Genomic DNA, 21,455 nt, shown 5'->3' on the forward strand with positions numbered 1-21,455 from the left:
TCTTCTCCAGTCTCCAGTCCTGGCCCTGGTCTGCAGGGCCGCTATGGGGCTTCGCTTCTCGAAATTCCTCCAATGAAATGCAAATGCTACTGGGAAGAGGAAAGAGGACTGGAGCCTGGGCAGCAGAGGAGGAGGTACCAGAAGGGGAAGCAGGGTTGAGGTGAAGACCAAGTACATCTCAAGAGAAAACGTGAAGCCAGACAGACGGAGAAGTCCCGGCCTTCCCGATAAGCAGGGTCACTCCGGGAAGGGGGCCCCAAGTCTCCTGCTGCGCACTGCAGGTGAGGAAACGCCAGCGCCCAGGGAAGTTAGGAGGTTCACACAGGAATCACTCAATTCTCTGCCCCTGCTTTCCCTCAGCTTGGGAAAAGAGCCAGGTTTCCACTCCTAAGACCACTATGTCTTCCCAAATCCTCCTCAGACCCCGGGCCCTGGATCGGCAGCAGAGGCCAATGGAGGCCAAGGGCAGGTCACAAGTCGGCCTGCCTCCCCCGAGTGCAGCCCCGCCAAGTGTGCTCAGGTGTTCTAGTGCACTGGTTAGTGCTCTTTGCCGCCATCACCAGGAGAGTTGACAAGGAGGCCATTTCCACGTTCCGCTTTGCAACTACTCCTCAGTCCACGGTTCCTGGGCCTTTGGTTAAAGGTCCCGTCTCGTCCCTCCAGAGCCTTCTGCGTGGCACTTCCACGCTGCTACGGCTTCCTGAGTACAGCAAGAAGTTAATCCCCAATCTCGGCAAACACAAAGCAAACGTGTGGCCTGGAGTCAGACCCTGGATCCGAGGAAGGACAATGAGGCCTTCACAGGTGTGGTAAATCCTGTCACCTTGACAGTGCCCGCTGGACATTATGTTCCCGCTCCTTTCTCCATCTGAGACAACGAAGTGCGGACTCAGTATCTGTCCTGCAGCTCAGATGCCTACAGGGGCCTTGAGCACACAGGATAACCAGGTGCAGGTGGGCAGGGCGGACCACAGCCCAGGCCCTGCCTCTCCCCGCCCCCGCCCCCCAAGGGGGTTCTTCCCACTCCAGCCAAAACTGGCCAGGCAGGAATGAGGCCCAGGGCTGAGAGAGCCCCTGATCTTCCAGGAGAAGCCAAAAATGCAGATTTCCCTGTGAAATCCCCAGACTTCTAAAGAACAGTAAACTGATTTTTTTTTTTAAAACCTGTCATTAACGCACCACAGGGCAGCCAAAACAGGGCCTGCTGGCCACCAGCTTGTGACCCCTGTTGTTACTGTGGATCAAGTGCTCTCCTTCCAGCAAGCCGACAAGGTATGGAAAGACCGTATTATCTTCCCAACAGTTCTTCCTGATGGAGGCTCATTCCCCTGCATTTTCCTCAGATGAAAACAGAGGCTCAGAGAGGTTCAGGGACACTCCCAAAAGCTGGGGAGGCAGAACTAAACCACAAAGAACAAGCAAGGAACTCGTAGGAAAACTCTTTTCATCATACGAAATTGAGAAGACACGTAGAACCTCAGTCTTTGGGAGAAAGGGCAACAAATTCCACCCAGCTGCTCTGGGAAGAAAATGTCCTCGTCTGCCTTTGATGTGTGGACAACGCAGCCACTCAGAAAGAACGAGGGCCCCTGAAATCAATTACGCAAGTGACAGTCCAGAGTTTCCATAAACGAACAGGCGGACCGTGACACTGGGCTCTGGCTCAAGAATGCTGTCAGGAAATGCTTGTGGTGAAGGAATCATACTTTGGACAAATAAGGGCAAAAAAAAAAGAGCAGAGCCAGGCGCACTCTCCATGAGGTTTCAATTAGCATTTTGACTTCAAAATATTTTAGTTGCTTTCAAAGCAGGAATCAATCCCTTTGAAACAGTCAACTCCAGTCCCCAGCATATAGACAAGCTAAGGGAAGCCAAGCCAGGTCAGGGCGACGTGGGCTCCCTGGACCCTTTGGCAGGGCTGGAAAGAAGAGTGAGGGGTGTAGACCCGGCGGCTCTGGGACGGGTTGAGTGAGACAGCACAGGCCTGTACTGGAAACCCAGCTCTGCACCTACTTGCTGGATGACGTTAGTGTCTCACTTAAACCCCTCTGTCCTACGGTTTCCTGTTCTAAAAATGGTTCCTCCCTGGGCTGGCATAAAGGTAAGATGAGAGAATGTACAGGAAGCACAGAGCACAATGCCGGGTCTGCCAGCAGCCATCAAATAGGTCTCTGATGGTGAGCCCTTTACATATGTCATCATCACTGGAGAACAGACAGGAGTGGCAGCGGCATCCAGAGGCAGAATGTTCCAGCCCCCAGGAAGGGGGTCTGCGTGGTTTTTGGGGTGCCTGGGAGGAGGCTTGGCTCAGAGACGGGGGGCTGGACTGCCGGGCTTGCCCCCTCCCAGCCCTGCCAGCAGACCAGGCACTTCCTCTCTCCTTCCCTCCCCCACCTCCTCCAGGGAGCTTTCACTGACCTCTCCTTCTCCATACTAAGGTATTTAGATTTTTATGGTCCCCAAACTTGCCTGTTCATAAGTTGCCTAAGGTACTTGGGTCCTTGTTACAAATTCAGACTCTTGGAAGTAGCCTCATTCCTAAATCAGAATCTCTAGGGCAGGGTTTCTCTGCCTCAGCACTAGTGACACTTTAGACCGGGTAATTCTTTGTTATGGAGACACTCTCCATAGAGTATGTAGCAGCATCCCTGGCCTCCACCCAATAGCATTCCCACACCCAAAACGTGACACCCAGAAATGTCTCTGGATATTGCCAAGTGTCCCTGAGGGTCAAAAATCATCTCTGGTTGAGCACCACTGACTGAAATAGATCAAAGATCTAAATGTAAAAAATAATGTAAAAACTTCGAGGTATCAAAGTCAACAAATCAGACTGGGAGAAGATATTTACAACATAAGACCACAAAGAAATATGATCCAGAATATATACTTCTACAAAGAAAGAAAAAAGGAAAATGTGTAAAGATACTGTCCGGCAGCTAAATGATGAAACACAATGGCCAATAAACATAAGTCACTCAATGCACTGGAAATGCTAAATAAAACAACAAAGTACTGTATCATAACCATCAGATTGGCAGTAAGTAAACAATGACAGGTGCCCAGTGTTGGCAAAAATTCAGACCCCTGTGGGGAGGATAACTGACACAACCGCTAACACCTAATCAAGTCGAGGATATGATCCCCAATTCCCCTCTTGGGAATCAACTCCAGGACAGAGCTCCCAATGGTGGGTAGGACCTTAATGCTGTGGGCCCTGGGCTGGGGTTGTGGGGGCTGGCTGGGGCCTGGGGACTCCAGAGCTTCTTCATTCACCAAAGTAAAAATATTATTTTCTGGGTGTGCCATGATGTGGCAAAGGTTGGGAAGCAGAGCCCACACATGCACTGGGAGAGTGTTGGAGAATGATAATATTCCTAACAGTGAACGCTGGAAACAGCCTAAATAACCATCACAGAACATGGATCCATAAACTGCATGGAACACTCTAGTTCAGGGAAATGTGTGAACTAGAGCTGTTTTTTCATGGATCAATCTCACAGGCATAACGCTCACTAAAGCAAAAGCTAAAAGGCTACGTACAAGCTATAACATGTAACACCGTTTATATGATGTTTAAAAATGTACCAACTATACGGTGGTTACGGACATAAACAGCTGTAGTAACAGTAATTCACGCAAAGCCCCACACCAGTGGTTCTCAGCCCTGGCCGCGCATTAGAATCCCACGGCGAGCTCTTGAAGTCCCAATGCCCACCACACCCTGTCCAGTTACATCTGGCTGAGGAGCGGGGGCGGCGGTGGGGTGGGTGGACGACAGGCATCAAGGTTTAGCTCTGCGGGTGACTGTGCAGCAAAGACTGAAATCCACCCCAGTGACCCCACAGTCAAGCTACTTAGAGGTCATGGCTAGAAGGGAGAGAGGCAGAGAGGGTAAAGAGAAGCCCCATGGGTCCAGGTAATGTTTTAGTCTTTGTCTGAGTCGGGGCACAGGGGAGTTTGTTACATTATGCAGTTTAAACGCTTTCAACTTATTTCAGAATTTTGCATAAGGCAGGAGGCCTGAGGGTACTGCAGTTTTCCTGCTTATTCCACTGCCCCACTGGTTTTCTAGGGAACGCCTACTGATAATTAGATTAATGACTCTCTTCTCTGATCTAGTTTATAGACTTCCTTACTCCAAAAACATTAGCCAGAGACCAGACAGCATTTAAAGTGGGAAAGTACTACAAGCAACAGGGACGAGGCAGGCAACTACAGGTGAGGGCCGGACAGAAGTCGTGTTATGAAAGGGCCACATAAATCCACCCACCAATGACGACAATGACAAGGGCTCCGGGAGAAATTCTAGCACTGCAGGAACTGAACCTTTCTGGGGAGGAGTCTGGGAAAGGCCTAATCACTGCCACCGTGTCCTCTCAGAAGAGCGACCCCTGTAGGGGGAACGTGAGACCGCAACACCCTCATCCCACAAGGCCAAGGCAGGCCACTTCTCCATAGCGTGCTGAGACCCTTCCCCACAGCCCCGGCCCCTCTACACCCCAGCCCAGGCAGGACTAAAGCAATAACAGACAGCCCCCATTTACTGAGTCTCCCAAAGTGCCGGGCATTCTGTCAAGGGCTTTCTAACGTCCTCATGTAATCCCCATGACAACCCCGAAAAGCATTATCATTTGCAACTTTTAAATGAGGAAAGAGGCTCAGAGGAAAAGTCACTCGACTCTTGTCACATCACCAGTGAACAGCAAATGAGTCTGTGTGAGCACAATGCCCAACATGAGGAAACTGCTCCATAGCGGTTAGTTGAGACAGCTACCATGGGACAGAGCAGGACTCAAATCCAGGTCCACCTCCAACACCCACGCTCCTCTGTGTTGAGGAATTACGTGCACACGGTATACAACTCAGGCAGGCAGAAGGGCGTGTAGTGCAAGAGAGTCTGCCACCCACCCAGCACCCCAGGTCCCCTCCCCAGAAGCAACCAGCTTCTCAGGTATCCTGTACAGATTTCTAGCAACACAATGCATATACTGTTCGGTATCTTCAGAGTCCCTGTTCTTTAACCAGCATGCCGTCCTGCTGGCTTCACTCGCCTGGGTGAGCCGCACTTGGCGTTTGGGCCTGTTTGTGGCAAATTTCACTGCCAGCGACAAGCTTCCTGCCTGAAGGCCAGGGTGAAGCTGTGAGATGCAGAAAGTCTACCGCGTTTTGTAGATCCAAGGGTGTGCTTAGGCCATGGGTCAGGCTGGGCAGTGTACTCCCCAGGGGCCAACAGGATTGCTCTGCCAGCACAGCGCTGGCTGGAAGACCAGACACTCAGCCTGACATCCCAGGCCCAAAAGGGCTTCATCTCTAAGCTGGTGGTTGGACCATAAGGCTGCCACACTCAGACGACCAGGCCTAGGGCTGGGCCCACATCAAACCACGCACAACAGACAGTAAGAGCCAGCAAGTCCTGGGTTCAGTAGCTTCATCATTTCCAGCCCTGTAGCTTTTGAAGAAGCATTTCACCTCTCTGAGATGTGGATTTGTCACTTAGCAACTGGTAACAGCAGCCACCCCTTAAAGGGTTAAGGTGAGGCTTAAATGAAACAAAACCCATAAAAGGCCATACTGTGAGCTTTTCATTATGACTTGAAGGGGGCTGGAGTTCTGTGAAGTGGAAACAGCTGAGGTTTGGAGTGTCAAGGCAGCACTGCTTCCCTGGAGATGCTGGGTTTTCCACGAAGCACCGAGGAAGGACATCCTCTGGCAGCTGTTTAGAAGCCTGCACAGGCCCACTGGTTCCACTCTCGTGCGTCTCCCATTGGGGGACGGGAAAGCTTGTGGACTCTGTCTCCTTTGTGACACAGCATCAAGCCACCAAGGTGAGGGCTCTTAAGGAGACACGGCTTCCACTTTGCCTTGGAAGCAAGCCAGCCGCTTTTCCTGAGCCCCGCCAGAGACTGGGCAGGGCGGAAGAAAGGCCACAACAATCCTGGGGTCTCAGATAAGGTCCACTTCCTTCAGCAGCTGGGGTGCTATTGTCTTGATTTCCACAAATACTCCCGGGCCATGCTGGGTGCGGCCCAGCAGAGGGAATCCTCCTACTCATAAAAACCCTGGCGTTTTCTGGGTGGGGCACTGAGGCAGCTCTGGGGCTCTGACCTCATTCACCTGCTGCTAGGCCAGAAACCCGAGTTTGTGGGGAGCCCAGGGAAGTGGGACTGAAGGTCCCCCAGCAGCCTGGCTTCTCAAGGACACAGAGGGAGACGCCCCCACTAGCCGACAGTCCAGGATGTGGCCCACTTAGCATAGGAGAACGCTGTGCACACCAGGCCCAGAGCCCCCAATCCCACCCCTGTGTCAAAACTTGCCACTCTTCCAGGAACTACCATCTCGAGAAAGGCAGGGGCGTCAGCACAGAGGCCAGCCTCGGAGACAGGTACGGTAGGGTCAAGCCAAGCCGTGGTCTGGCCTGGTCTCAAGCAAGCTCAGGCCAAGGAATGAAGGATGGGGCCATCTTTAAACCTCATGTGACCTGCCCCATAAACCCAGCCAAAGAAGGATGCTCCCTCTTGCAGGGGTCTGAGCGTTCCAGGTGGGTGGAAGTAGTTATGGGAAGTAGGACCACTTTAAACAATTCTTTGCCTTTCATTAACATGACTTTCCACAAAAAGAAAAAAAAAACCACACACTGGGGACTTCCCTGGTGGTCCAGTGGGTAAGACTCCACGCTCCCAATGCAGGGGGCCCGGGTTCGATCCCTGGTCAGGGAACTAGATCCCGCATGCATGCTGCAACTAAGAAGCTCGCATGCCGCAACTAAGAAGTCCGCATGCCACAACTAAGTTCCCATGCCGCAACTAAAAACAAGCAAAAACAAAAACAAAAAACCCACGCATTGAATATACATATATTGAATGCTTACTATGGGCCAGCAGTCCCCCCGGTGTGGATGTCACTGTGCCCATTTGCCAGATGGAGAAATGAGACAACGACAGGCTAAACAACTTGATTAGGGTCACCAGACAAGAAAATGGGGAGCTGAGACTCCAAAATCCAGGTTTGTGAGCCTTTTATCAGGACCCCATCCTAGGAGGACAACGGTCCAGAGAAAGCGCTCCCACCTCTGTCACACTCGAGTTTCACTCTGACATCACAGAATCATGACCGAGAGAATGGGAAGAGAGCCAACCAGGGCAGCCAGTCCAGCGTCCACTGTACAGAGCTGATGCCTGGGGCGGGGAAGTGACTTTCTCACAGTCACACTGCAAATCAACAGCTAAGTCAAGATTATGATCCCCCCATCCCGCTGACTCCTACTCATCTTCAGCTCTCAGCTTAGGTGTCACCTCCTCAGGGAAGCCCTCCTTGACCACCTCCCCCTCCCCCCCGATTAGATCCAGTCTCCCTGTTACTCACTCTCAAGGCTCCCTGCACGCCCAGTAACACTGAGCACAACAGGAAACCTGGGCCTGTGGACACTGCCTGTTTCACGTTGGTTTTCTGAACTGGAAGGAAGCCCTCGACCACAAGCATGTCCCAGAGGCTGGGCTTACCTTCACTATCCCAGAGGCACGTCCCGGAGGCTGGGCTTACCTTCACTGTCCGTGAGCACCTCCATGCGCCCGCTGAACATGGCCTTCAGCATGGTGTCCTGCTTGGTCAGCGTCTGCATGGTGGTGTAGTACAGGGCTCCGCCCACGTTCAGCTTCACGTACTTGGAACTGGGGCTCGTGCCCTTGAACGAAGTGGTGCGGGTCGCAGCTGCTGGCACCGCTGAGCTCACCACACTTTCTCCTGACATCTCTTCCTGCCAGGGGACAAACACAGGGGCACTAGGGTCACAGCACCAGGCCTGATTTACTTTTCTCAGCCAGTGTGCTGCAGCTGGCCTCCAGATGTGTTCTGCTTAGTCCAAGTGTATACTGCATTGAAAACAAAGTTTGCTCCCAGCGTTGACAACTCGGGAGAATTCACAGGAAAATCTGAGTTTCTGGCTTCTCTTAAAATCAGAGGCCAACTAGGCCAGCAGGGGAACCAGTGGTGGGAGCTGGGGCGTCGGCTAACCCATTGGGAGGAGCATGCATTCCCCAACCTGCCCCAAACTCCAAGCAGACAGCCTCATACACTGGCTTCACTGCTGACCCTGCAAGTACCAGTTTGCCACTAAGTCTTGCATTACAAGGACTTCCTTTGTGCCCACTACCCGTATAAGTGAACACCCTGGCTGTATCCTAAAGTGGCCGAAAGCACTGCCAAGGTCCCGTTTCCTTACTGCTGTGCACAACGGAACAGCTAAAAGTGCCACTTTTCTGTTGAATTACCCATGAAACAAGCTTTCAGGAAATTGAGTGGGGTCTCAACTACCATCCCCTTACAGGGAATAAGTGTTTCTAAGTACTCAACAAAAGACATAAAAACTCTTGGAAGCAAGTTATTGCAAATTGGAGACTTCCTGTACTAGTACTTCCCCAAACAGTAAGATCTGCTGAGTCTCCCTAAAGAGCACTACCAGCGACCATGTACATCCCCGTAAGAGAAATGGATGCAGTGTCTGATCTAAGCAGACGCAGGAAAGGAGACTGGTACCTGGCATGTGTGTATTCAAAGAAAACTTTTCTTTTTTACCAATTTTTTTTAATTGAAGTCTAGCTGATTTACAACGTTGTGCCCATCTCTGCTGTACAGCAAAGTGGCTCAGTTATACACATTTTTAATATTCTTTTCCATTATGTTTATCATAGGATACTGAATATAGCTGCCCATGCTATACAGTAGGACCTTGTTTATCCATCCTATATATAATAGTTTACATCTACTAATCCCAGACTCCCAGTAGAAAACTTTTCTTGAATAGGGAACATTCTATAGCTGAAGATTCCAAGAGTGGCTGAGTCTTTACTGGATCTGGAGCACAGCACTGAGGAGGCAGCCCCTGCTGGCCACGAGCTGGCCCAGCACTCACGCCGAGGCCTCGGGGTTCCCACAGAATGTGAATGACTCCACAGCACATCACCAGCAGACAAGGCAACTCGGCAGCGGATGCATCAAGACACAAGCGAGGCCCCTCTGTAATTATGTCTGAACACAGACAAAAACAAGGACATCGTCCCCCAAAAAATGACCAATAAGGGTCATCATGGCTGCTTCTTTACCAATTAGAGCCCCATTCCATCCTTCCCGCCTTCAAGTGAGGAATTACTAAGACCCAATCCCAGAATTAGCCCTGTTTCCCGGCAGCATTCAACACAGAGCAAAGCCCCACTTCCTGAGTCCTTCCCACAATCACCCGCCAGAAGCCCGAGTCCTCTTTCTGAGCCACAGTTCTCCCTCAATGCACCAAGAAAACAAACCCAACTATGACTACAGACATACTCTTGGTGGTTTCAGCTGGAGGGCACTGACAACACAAAACCTTTAAAACTATACCCTGGACTGAAAAAGGACTGTTTTTGATTTTTTTTTATTCTTTATGCTTTTTTTTTTTTTACAGACCTCCCACAATAAACACATATTACATTTATAGCTGGTAAAACACAACTGTTATTTTTTTAGAATTTATTTATTCATTTTTAATGTATTCATTTATTTATTTTTTGGCTGCTTTGGGTCTTCGTTGCTGCACACAGGCTTTCTCTAGTTGAGGTGAGTGGGGGCTACTCTTCCTTGCGGTGTGCAGGCTTCTCAATGCGGTGGCTTCTCTTGTTGAGAACACAGGCTCTAGGCACACAGGCTTCATTAGTTGTGGCACGCGGGCCTCAGTAGTTGTGGCTTGCGAGCTCTAGAGCACAGGCTCAGTAGTTGTGGCACACGGGCTTAGTTGCTCCGTGACATGTGAGATATTCCCGGACCAGGGCTCGAACCCAAGTCCCCTGCATTGGCAGGCGGATTCTAAAGCACTGCGCCAACAGGAAAGTCCCCACAAGTGTTATTTTTTAAATGGGCTAAGGGACTAATGAGTGGCAACCTGCCATCCACCAGTGATAGTAGAGGCAATGGCCAACTTGCTTGACCTCCATCCCCTCAAAAGAATGGCCGGGAAATCACCCACTGGGGAACCCACTGTTGTCAGGGCGCTGCAGAATGACACGGACGAAGAATGGCCTCCTGGAGAGAAAGGCGTTTTCTCAAGAAACTGTTCCTGCTTCGTTCACCAAGTGAAAACATCACAAGAAGGTTAAGTTTTCAAAAGCGCAGGCTTAGCTCACCTGGGGTCTCTGTGGCCTGATGCCAAGCACAAAAGACAGAGGCCAAGAGGAAGCAGTGATGCCTCCCTCCTAGCTTTCGTGTGAAATCAGTCCTCAGAGACCTGCCACTAACAGTTATGACCAATCATTTCCCCCAGAAAGACACGCTGTCCATTTGATGGCAGAAATGGCTTATGGGAGTAAAGAGTTTCAGAAAACTCTGAAGACCTGGAGCAGGGGGGAAAGAAAAGCTTATAATTATGGATTGGGAGTTTTTTTTGGGGGAGGGGGTTAGTTAAGGAAATTTGCCCCCAAACGGAAATACTTTTTTAAGCACCCATTTCAGATCTAAATTTATACAAAAATGAATATGTTTTTGGGAAATGGTATGGCATTTTGTAAGGCACTTACCGTGAAACAGACAAAAAAAGTCATAAAGAATAATTTTATGTGCTGTACTTTTTTGGCTTTCCAATACCTTTTTTTTTTTTTTTTTTTTTTTGCGGTACACGGGCCTCTCACTGCTGTGGCCTCTCCCGTTGTAGAGCACAGGCTCCGGACGCACAGGCTCAGCAGCCATGGCTCACGGGCCCAGCCACTCCGCGGCATGTGGGATCTTCCCAGACCGGGGCACGAACCCATGTCCCCTGCACCGGCAGGCGGGCTTTCAACCACTGCGCCACCAGGGAAGCCCCTCCTTACCTTTTTAAAGATAATCTGCATACACTAAAGTGTATTTTAAGTTTTAAGAGCTTGATGTTTTTAAGAGTTTGTTTTTAAGAGATGTTTTTAAGAATTTTTAAGAGTTTGATGTATTTAAAGATAATCTGCATACACTAAAGTGTATTTTAAGTTTTAAGAGTTTGATGAGTTTGGGTCAACTTATGCATCTATGTAGCCCCTACTCAAATCAAGATAGAGAACATTTCCATCACTCCAGAAAGCCCCTCCCTGACCCTTTCCCACTCCTCCCTTCCAGGAGATACCACCGTTTTAATTTCTATCACCACATACTACCATTTAAATCCAAACAATGCTGGAAGACAGTTATCACTATCTTCATTTTGTGGACTTGGATACCTCAGCCCACAGACAATCAGTCACTTCTCCAAGTGCACTGGTGACGGAGGTGTCTTGATGAGGAAGCGACTGAAGGATGTGGGCAAGTCCTGCCTGGCCCCAAGCCCATGGTTTTATCAATGGTCATGCTTGGTATATACAGAGCTATGACACAGAAATTGAGAAAGGGGGCCCCACCCCCCATTCTTCAGAAAGTACAAAAAAGCTCTGAAAGAAAGACAGGAGGTCATGTGTGGCTGAGAGCTTGGGTTTGGAAGTCAGACCTGAGTTTAGGCCCCAAGCCCTGCCACTTACCAGCTGTCTGAGTCTAGTCCCGTCTAGCGAGTGGGGACAGCGGCCACACCTTCCAGGGCTGCGAGGCCCCAGAGAGCACTCAGCCCAGCCCCTGCCTCAGAGCAACACAAAGCACTCAAACTACGATGATCTGGGAATGCGCTCCAAGTCTCAAATTATCTTCTCTTTTAAGTCCATTTCCAGGTCTACTGACATTCGACCGAAACACTAAGAGAGAAAGGCAGAAACCATCCTGATCTAGCTTGAGACTTCCAAGCAGACAGAGAAAGCCCTGAACCTTTCCAGAGCCCACCCTTCTAAAGGTCAGTCACTTCAATACTAGGAGAGGCCCTTGGAAAAAAGATTCTGGCTGTGTTCATCCCTAAGCCTGAGTCGCAGGGAGCGGAGGACACAAAGCAGTAGACAATGAGCCTCTCACAGCAAACCTCTCTTCGGAGGCCTCCTCAGCCATCCTTGCTGGGATCCTGCCTTTGTTTCATCGTTAATGAGGTTGGGGAGGTGAGGCAGGAGAGAGCACAACTGGTTACAAGAAACAGAGGTAATTAACACTTGCAGTATTGGTTACTGATTCTACTCAATCAGAAGTTTATTCCAGTTAGATCATTAAGTCCAGGCTTCTCTTTCCCACCTCTCCTGAGCATACTGCAGCTGATTCTAAACAGTGGCTCTCCACTTTAAAAAAAATCCTGATGCCTGGGCCTTACTCAGGGAAATTCTGATGCAATTGGTCTGGGGGTGTGGCTAGGCAATAGCACTTTAGAATTCCAACTCCCTAGGTGATTCCAATGTGCAGCCAAGATTTCAACCCGCTGTTCTAAAAGTTCTGTGTCGCCCCACTCCAATCAGCCTACATTTAACTTCCTGGTCTTGGAGAAGCTCCCCAACCTCTGGCTCTATAAGCCCTATGAATTTCTGACCACACAGAAAAACAAACCAAATCGGAAACAAAAGCAGGCCCCTGCTTCACAGCTTCAGGCCGCACACAGACAAGAAGCAACTGTACGCATGCTTAAAAAATAAAAATCAGCCTAAGGGGTAAAACCTCCAACTCGAAAGGAGACCCAGGCAAGTACAACAGGAAAAAAGGCACCAAATCCCTCACGCTTCGAAGTTTCCTCTATCTCTCTCTGTAGAACTGTCTCGCGCGCGCGCGTGTGTGTGTGTGTGTGTGTGTGTGTGTTGGAGATGTGTGTAGAAAGTCTGAATAAGAGTTCAGCAAACCTAAACCTGCAGTTCTGTGTGATGTTCAGACAAATGGCTTCACCGAGTCTCAGCTTCCTAACTTGTAAAATGAAGTTAAAGCCATAATCTTCAGAATAACCCTCAAGGAATAAATGTTTAAGTATTTAGTGTAGTTTCCCTTTTGCTCAAGTTGTCCTTGAGGCCAGAGCTTCCCAGCCTTGGCTGTACTGGAATCACCTGGGTGCACTTAAAAAGTGGTGATTCCTTGGCTTCACCCAGAACAATTAATCAAATTGGGGAAGGGCACGGCAACTCAGAAACTAGTGTTTAAAAAGCTCTTCAGGTGATTTTAATGTGCAGCCACAAAGCTCAGGTGTTTCTTTAACTAGCTAAGAGTCATTGTCTTGAGGCTAATTATAAAACTCCCCCTACCCTCCAAATCAGGGCACTTCTACAACTCAGAGGTCTGCTGTTCCATTTCAACAAAACTAAATTCAACCAGTGGACTTCCCTGGTGGCGCAGTAGTTAAGAATCCGCCTGCCAATGCAGGGGAAACGGGTTTGAGCCGTGGTCCAAGAAGATCCCACATGCTGCAGAGCAACTAAGCCCGTGCACCACAACTACTGAGCCTGTGTGCCACAACTACTGAAGCCCGGGCGCCTAGAGACCACGCACCACAACGAAGAGTAGCCCCTGCTCGCCGCAACTAGATAAAGCCCGCGCGCAGCAATGGAGACCCAATGCAGCCAAAAATAAATAATAAATTTATGAAAAAAATAAAAAAGAAATTCAACCAACCACATAACTGTAGCATTATTTTGCATCTAAAACTTACAGGACAGCCACTGATATTTCCAAGAGTTTTGTCGAATTACTTTCTCTTCCTGTGTTGTGCACACAAACCATTGGCGTATTTCTTTCAGGCTAGTGAGGAAAACGTTATCATCACTCCCATTTTTAAGGGGAGAAAAGTAAGTACCAGAACTGTTAGGATCCTCTGACTCCCACTCTCATGCACCTCTCGTTACAGAGCCCAAATCAAGAAATCATCACTCTCATCCCCTGCAGGGCTTGCTAAAACAGATTGCTGGTCCCCACCCCGAGACTGACTCAGTAGTCTGGTAGGTCTAGAAAACTTGGCCATTTCTAACAAGTTCCCAGGTGATGCTGCTGGTCTGGGGACCACCGTTTGAGAACCACTGCTTTAATGACTTCTCTCCCTCAAGTGAAACTTACTTTGCACAAAATGGAGCTGTTCAAAGTCAGATACGGGTTGAATCATTTTTTTCTTCAACATTGGCCTTGGGACCGGTGTTCCCTAAAGACTGCACTTGCCAGGTTAAAGACTTGGGGCAAACAAGTAAAAAGAGGGTCTGGGCTGAACTTTGGTCATTCCCACCCAGGGAAAAAGGGCTATTCAAGAACAGACCCTTGAAGGATTCCAAGCACAGAGAAACTTCCTACAGCTAGAAGAGTGTGAGGGATCCCCAGCTCCTTAGCTGTGGCCACCCCGGGTCTCGACGCAAGTGACTAGATAGGTACCCAGGCGCCAATTAAGGCGCTGGATTCCGTGGCGAAGGTACCCTGACCTCGGGACCCTGGCATCATACCTCCGCGGAGTTCCCAGCACCGAGCGCACGCCCACCGGCGGGCTCCCTCGGTTTCTTTCCTCCGCTCCAGGGGCCCGTGTGTTCAGACGCACTTGTAAGCCTCGTCCCCACTTCACCGAAACCCAGCGACTCTAGCATAACTTCCAAAAACCCCGAACACTCCGCTCCAAGGAATCCCACTTCGCCCTCTCATAAATTACCCATTCTCCTTCACAGCCCTGCCCAAATCCTCATTTTCCACTCCAGATGTCTATCTTCAGTGACATCTCTTTGTTCTCTTTACAATCACCAATTCTCATTTCCGACCAGCGCTGAAGTCTCAGAGACTGCCCCCCCACTCATCCATGCACATATACTCCACGAGCCCAAATGCCCTTTCCCGGATCCCCCAACAGCCAGGGACAGCAGTCCCCTACACACCTACACACACACACACACACACGCACGCACGCACACACACTTCTCCGTCCAGAGCCCTTCCCCCACCCCCGGCCTCGCCCCCCATCCATTCCCCCAACCGCCTCTCTCCTATCGCGACAGCCCCTCATCAAACCCCCTCCTCTCGGTCCTTGCCCCCTTTATTCTACCTCTGTCCCGCTCTCTCGCCCGCCCAGAGCCCCCAGTCCGCGGGCAACGCCCTCCTTACCATGAAAAGCCGGAGGACGCCGGAGTCTCCAAACCCGGACTAAGAAAGACAGGAAACACCCAGCTCGCGTGAGCCTAGGGCGGAGGCGGGGCCGGGGCGAGGATTTCCGCACTCGGCCACGCCACTTCCGCCCCGCAGAGGACACCTTCCTAAAGGGTCCGTTGTACTCCTAGATATCGGCCGCTTTCCTTCAAAGTTCCGTGGTTGGAATGGGTTGCATCTCTTCTCGGCTGGGTCAGGCATTTATCCCGCTCCTAATGCTCCGCTTTTTCGGCTTCCATAGAGGAGGACAAGGTGCAGGGAGGTTTTCCTTTCCGGACGAAGAAGCTCTTCGGAACTGTCGTTTACCGGAACTGGATAGTTGTTTCCCGGCGGAGCTCTCAGAGTGAACATCCCGGGGCAAGATGGCGGTCGGGCCTCTGCTGCTGCCCCGGGTCAGGCAGAGCTCGGGGGTCTTGGGCTGAGGCGGTGGTAAACTACGGCCCCGACCCCGAGCGCGGGGGCCTCGAGCGGATAAAGGTCTACGGCCTGCGGGTAGCGAGTGGCAACAGGGTTGTGGGTTCTCTGGGTAGTGGGGCCGGGGACTTGGAGGGAGGTGCCCTTGGGGCTGGGTCCCTGCTTCTCCTAGTCGGAGGGGCAGGTGCTGGGGGCTGGCTTTCGGGTTCCGGTGGGGGGTGGGGAGGGGTTCTCCGTGACCTTTTTATCTCTGGGGGAGGGGTTCTCCGTGACCTTTTTATCTCTGGGGTCAATGAGATAAAAAGGGGCAATAGGCCTTTATAAGCGGAGTAGCGCTGGACGAAAAAGATTTGTTATTGTGGTTATTGATGCCGGGGAAAGACGCCGGGCCGCAGGAGTCACCCAAACCGGAGTTCGAACCCTACTCACTGTAACCTTGGGTGAATTCTGTCTCCTCTCTGAGCCCAGTTTCCAGCTCTGTGAAATGGAGTAATTAGCTCGTGTCACAAAGGGTGTTGTGTAATTAAACTTTTAGAACCATGTCTGACATTCAGCGCTTAATGGAAGCAGCTGGTGTTAATGATACCAATAAAGGAAAGCTTGGTAGTAATTTGACTTTTAGCCCCATGGGCAGCCTTGCATTCTCGATTTTTCTTTGCCTTCCGTGAATAGTGGCGTCCCTGGGTCTTCTCTGTTGCACTTAAAATAAATAATTGCTTTGGGGTTAGAAGTGGGTTCAAATTCAGGAGCCTAGTGACCTCTGACAAGTCATGTCCCTTTCTACATTTCATTTTCTCTGTGTGAAGGTGGGATTTGAAAGCATGCACCTACATAGGCTGTAGCCTTCAAAACTTGTTGCTTATTCTTAAGAAAGTTAGACTGTTGAGACCTGATAGAGCTGAAAAGACAGAGGTGGTTAAATATTTGTACAGTGTCTGATCCATGGTCCACCCCTAACAAATGGTCATTCAACCAGGTCATTCAACCTAGCTGCCCAGCTATTCCCACCATAGGCGGAAAATTGCCTTGGGCTCAGACAGCAGTTATATATGGTGCTTCACCTTTGGACTACACTCTCTAGACTGTCAGGCTCTTTCATAGTGCTCCATGAAGTTGGCCTGATCCAGAAAAGATTGATTTTGAACAGTCTCATGGAACTATAGAAGTAGAGAAGAGTCCTGACTCAGTATTAAAATCTTGACTCTGCCCCTTTTGGGATTATGGGAGATATTAAATGGGATTATGGGAGATATTAAATGATCTTATAGGGTTGCTCTTCTTGTTAGATGAGATCACATAGAAAGGACTTGACAAGCAGTGGGTACTCAAATTAACATGTTTCCTTTTGCTTTTCAGACCGTCTTGGTTATCCACAATCTCTTGTTTCCTAATCTTTCCACCTATAACATTTTTGTTTCCCTAACCGGATTGTAAACTTCTTAGGGACAGAACGGTAAAGCTCACTTACGTGCTATCTGCTTTCAGATACTCCTTATTAACATTTTCCCATTTAATGTAATCACAGTATCCTGATGACTAAATCGAGATACAAGAAGGGTAAATTTTCATTTAATCCTTTTAGCAACTCTAGGAGGCAGGTACTATTATTATCCTCAATTTACAGATAAGGAAACTGAGGCCTAGAGAGGATAAGTAACTTGGCCAAATAAGGTAGAACCAGAACTTGAAAGAACCAAGGGCTACTTTGACCCAAGGCTTTCTCTGCTACTCACAGCCTTTTCTACGCACAGCCTTTTCTTTGATTCTCCAGGGCATTTAGCAGAGTAAGTACTTAATAAATACTTCTGATGTGTTTTTATTTGATTGATGAACTGTAATAGATGTTATGCAGGTAGAGGAGGTGAATAAGAAAGAATTTGAAGAACTGCAAAGTATAGACCATTATGTGGTGTAAACAGAAACCAACATATAGCGTTACCAAGGGGATGATGATCTCAAGGAAGGGATCTTATCCTGCAGGGCCCGCTGGGAGAAGTGAAGTTTTGACATAGTCTTAGAGGTACTTAGTCACAGTTGGCATGCAACCTCCTGTTCTTCTATTGGGAAAAAGTGCTCTCTTCTCCTTCCGCTCCCTCCCCTTCCTCCCCCTGCCCCCCAAGAGGGACTGTCTCCACGTTAAGGAAAGAGTATACCATTGTGCTCATGGCTTGGGCCAGCTTGTTTGTAGCTCTCAGGACCTTGAAGCTGTTACCCAATATAAACAGGGCCCAGGGCTCATAGCCCAAGTGACAGGACTGGTGAGTCTTAGTACACCCAGGGATAGAAAAAACTCTTAACGGGTGACTGTTATTTCCTACCCAGAGAACCATAGTGCCTGTACAGTTAAGGGCCTCTGCTGAAGAGTTTTAAAAAAGAAAATCTTTGTGTCTATAAAAATAATACGTCAATTAGACTTACTGACTGTGCGCCCCGTCAGCCACCTCTATAGGTGCTTGAGGTCATCATCTCATTCAGTGTTCATGATCGGCCTCTAAGCTGATTAACGGACAAGACAGAACGACTCCCAGATATCTCCCCCCGCGGTACACGGCAGAGCTAGGGGCTGGCTCCAGCTCTGACTCACAGTGCCATGTCACGCTACCACATGCCTTCTATGGAGAGTTCGAAAAACAGACTAGTTAGGGAAGCAAAATTTCCCACACTTCCCCTATCTCAAAACAACCACTCTTTTTTTTAAATATTGAAGTATAGTTGATGTACAATATTATATATAAGTTACAGGTGTACAATATTATATATGTTACAGGTGTATAATATGGTGATTCACAATTTTTAAAGGTTTTGCTCCATTTGTAGTTATAAAATACTGGCTATATTCCCCATGTTGTACAAAAGATCCTTGTACTTTATTTTATACCTTACAGTTTGTACCTCTTAATCCCTTACCCCTATACTGCCCCTTCCTCCTTCCCTCGCCCTGCTGGTAACCAGTTGTTCTCTGTATCTGTGAGTCTGCTTCTCTTTTGTTATATTCATTAGTTAAAACAACCATTCCTAATGTGTTTTTCCCCCCAGTTTTGTATCTACCTGCGCACGTGATTTTTTCTCTTTCGTTATGCAATTGGGATCATGTTGTAATAGGGAAGAACCCTTTGTATTCTATTACAACTTAATCACTAAAGGGATGTTGCCTGTAAGCTTAAATTATACATAATGGCCCACCTCTGGGAACCCTGCCTCCCAGGTAATGAGCATTAAGCTAAAATACCTTTGTTTAGCTCACAGGAAACATCCTGACCAGGCCCACCTCTGAATGACTGCAGGGAGGAAGAAATTAACACGTCCCCTCTGGAGGCTGACCAAAACCAGGAAATGTTTGACTTTCCTCCCTCCCCTTTTAGTATAAAAGAAGCCTGAATTCTAATTCAGGCAAGATGGTTCTTTGGGGCATGAGTCCACCATCTTCTCGGTTTGCTGGCTTTCCAAATAAAATTGCTGTTCCTTGCCCCATCAACTCGTCTCTCGATTTATTGGCCTGTCGTGTGGCAAGCAGTATGACCTTGGACTCTGTAACAGTGTTGGTTCGCAGCCAGCCTCCTTTTCATTTCTTAGACATAAATATTTTTCCAACTTGCTGAAAATGTCAAACATAATTTGCAATGGCTTTTAAACATGTCATCCCCTCTGTTATTCTTAGTTGCCATCACAAAACATTTACAGCTTTAATTCAGCAACTTCTTTGGCCTTATTATCAACCTGTTCCCTTTCAACTGTGAGGACTGGGGAGATACGTCTACCATTTAGATCCAACATTAACTAGAGAGGACACAGATGTTTTTGCACTGTCTTTATTACTTTTTCTCAGTGAGGAAGGTATATGATGCCTACCTAGAAAACTAATCCTAAATCTGGATTTTTTTTCTTCTGCTTCTGCCAGAAAACACAAGCTCCTCTGAAGTGAGAAGATGTCCTCAGCTGTGAGCCCTGTGCAAAATCACTAATGACTGATTACCTGACATTTCTGCGTCACCAGCAGGTCCTTAGGTGAGTGCTCCAGACTTCCACTTCTGGGACAGAGTGAATGGTTTGGAAGACTGGTACCTTTTTATTGCCTGTCTTCTCACGCTCCCTCCCATCATCAGGTAAAAGTTTCAAGATGGTCTTACAGGTACTTAGTCACAGTTTGTGTGCAACCTCCTGTTTTACTATTGGGAAGAGGCTCTTTCTTCTGCTTCCTCCCCCACCCCCGACACCCCATGAAGGACCGTCTCCATGTTCGTTTGTCTTGAGAATTACTGATGAGAGACCCACGTGTAGGAAAAGCCTTACTGTTTAACAGATGTGAATCAATGTCGAACAGGGGCCACAGAGGTCCCCCGATGTGTTGACATGGGAGGAGCCTTCTTATCCTTGATGTTTTCACGTGGACACTGCTTTGAGTGAGGTAACCTGGTAAAGAGATGGTTTACAAGAAGTCTAGATTTCTGAGTATTTCATTTCAGTGCCCATGTCAGCTGGTCTGATTATATATTTTGGATAGAATGACAAAGTTTTCAAGCATCTAAAGACATCATCTCAGTGTGGGAGGCTTTGTGGACCAGTGCTATGTGCTCTAGGCTGATAGCCAAAGCCATCCCTTTGGGAAAAGACAGTTACTGATGATTTAGATTAAAATGTAATGGCTAATTTAGAGTCCAAAAATACCAGTCTGTGGATGGGGGCCTTTCTACTCTAACGTCTTCCTCAGCCCTTGGCAGGATGGGAACGGTGAGGACAACAGAATAAGTTATGCCTAAAACCAAACATGTTCGATTTAATGGATTGTCTGGCATTCTGGAATCATGTACCTTTGGCTGTTTTAGTGTTTAAATGGCCCTTTAAAAAAAAATGAAAGGCTTCTTTTGTGTTGGGCACAAAGTAGGTATCAGTAAATATTTGTTGAGTGAATGGATAAATAAAATAATGGTGACAGTAAATAATTATGTTTAATGTTTTCCCCTCAAGTCTTTACTTGGCAAAATAAAAGTTGACTGCTCAGTGAAATATCCAGGGACCTTTGACTTAGAGGATGCCTGGTTTGAGTTAGAGCTTTGTGGTTGGAATTGATTCATGCTTTGTTTATTCATTAAACCATTGCAGAGCCCAGACCCTATGCCAGGCACTCTGTTGTTTCTCTTAAAAAAATGTGATAACTTAATACAGGAAAAAGCATCGCTGGTCTGAGGAGTTGCATGAAAGGAGCCGACAGGAAGCTGGGACTTGTGCGGGGACAGCTATCAGCCATTTGGGAGGGAGCTGGGGGGGTCCCGAGTAGCTTTCTGCTGCTGCCCAAGTCCCTTCCTGCCCTTTGCTCCTGAGCCCCTTTCTGTGAGTGTTTTTAGTATAATGACCTACATCAGCCACTTGCCATTTTCTTTGCAGGGTTTGTGCAAGTTTGCAAACATGTTCACTGTTTCTCAGACCTCGAGAGCTTGGTTCATTGATAGAGCCCGTCAGGCTCGAGAGGAAAGGCTGGTGCAGAAGGAGCGGGAGAGGGCAGCCGTGGAGATTCAGGCCCACGTACGGAGTTTTCTCTGTCGGCGTCGACTGCAAAGAGAAATCAGGTGGGTGTCAGGAGCTCCTCAGCACGTTTTCTTTTGTTTCCAATTCATAGCAAAAAAACCCCACAAAAACCGATCGCTTTTCTCTTAACAGTTCTTGAACAGCCTTCCAGCTGCTATGAACTCCTAATTTAAAACGTCTTTTTTTACCCTTCCCTCCCTAGGAGAGAGATTGATGAGTTTTTTAAAGCAGATGACTCTGGGTCCAGTAAAAGAAGTGCACTTTGTATTTTTAAGACTGCCAGGAAACTGCTGTTCTTGTTCAGAATTAAAGAGGATGATGAGGTAAAATAATAATAGCAAACCCACATCGTGCTTATGTGTCAGATCTTTTTGTAAGTATTTGATAGATATTAACTCATTTAGTCCTGACAGCAACTCTGTGAGACAGGTTCTGTTACCCCCACATCCTGCCCCTTTTGTTTTCTTGGAACCTGTTTCGTAGGGATTATGCCCAGTGCTGGGAATCATCACGATTGTTTTCACATTGAC

At 48.4% G+C, this 21,455-nt stretch overlaps 2 protein-coding genes across 13 annotated transcripts in view; one reads left to right on the forward strand and one right to left on the reverse strand.

Moving 5' to 3' along the window:
• Positions 1–15,034, reverse strand: part of KCTD10 (potassium channel tetramerization domain containing 10) — a 35,639-nt gene extending 20,605 nt beyond the window's left edge. For all 11 annotated transcript variants that reach the window (XR_003793915.1, XR_003793914.1, XR_003793912.1 and 8 more), the window contains exons 1-2: positions 14,947–15,034; positions 7,543–7,756 (exon numbers count right to left, since the gene is read on the reverse strand). Coding sequence is in view for 2 of the 11 variants with exons in the window: in XM_029225102.1 (XP_029080935.1) it covers positions 7,543–7,756; positions 14,947–14,949 (217 nt within the window). In the remaining 9 variants the exon portion in view is untranslated. The remainder of the gene's footprint in view (positions 1–7,542; positions 7,757–14,946) is intronic.
• A 208-nt stretch (positions 15,035–15,242) lies between these two features.
• The window catches only part of UBE3B (ubiquitin protein ligase E3B), a 55,259-nt gene continuing 49,046 nt past the window's right edge, over positions 15,243–21,455 (forward strand). The window contains exons 1-4 of one of the 2 annotated variants that reach the window (XM_029223236.1): positions 15,243–15,480; positions 19,301–19,407; positions 20,785–20,966; positions 21,128–21,248. In XM_029223236.1, the coding sequence (XP_029079069.1) occupies positions 20,806–20,966; positions 21,128–21,248 (282 nt within the window). In that variant the 5' untranslated portion in view covers positions 15,243–15,480; positions 19,301–19,407; positions 20,785–20,805. The remainder of the gene's footprint in view (positions 15,481–19,300; positions 19,408–20,784; positions 20,967–21,127; positions 21,249–21,455) is intronic. The other variant, XM_029223241.1, reaches the window with a different exon arrangement.

This window comes from Monodon monoceros, unplaced genomic scaffold (assembly GCF_005190385.1).
Source record: "Monodon monoceros isolate NGI ecotype Baffin Bay Population unplaced genomic scaffold, NGI_Narwhal_1 Super_Scaffold_1, whole genome shotgun sequence".
Taxonomy (NCBI): domain Eukaryota; kingdom Metazoa; phylum Chordata; class Mammalia; order Artiodactyla; family Monodontidae; genus Monodon; species Monodon monoceros.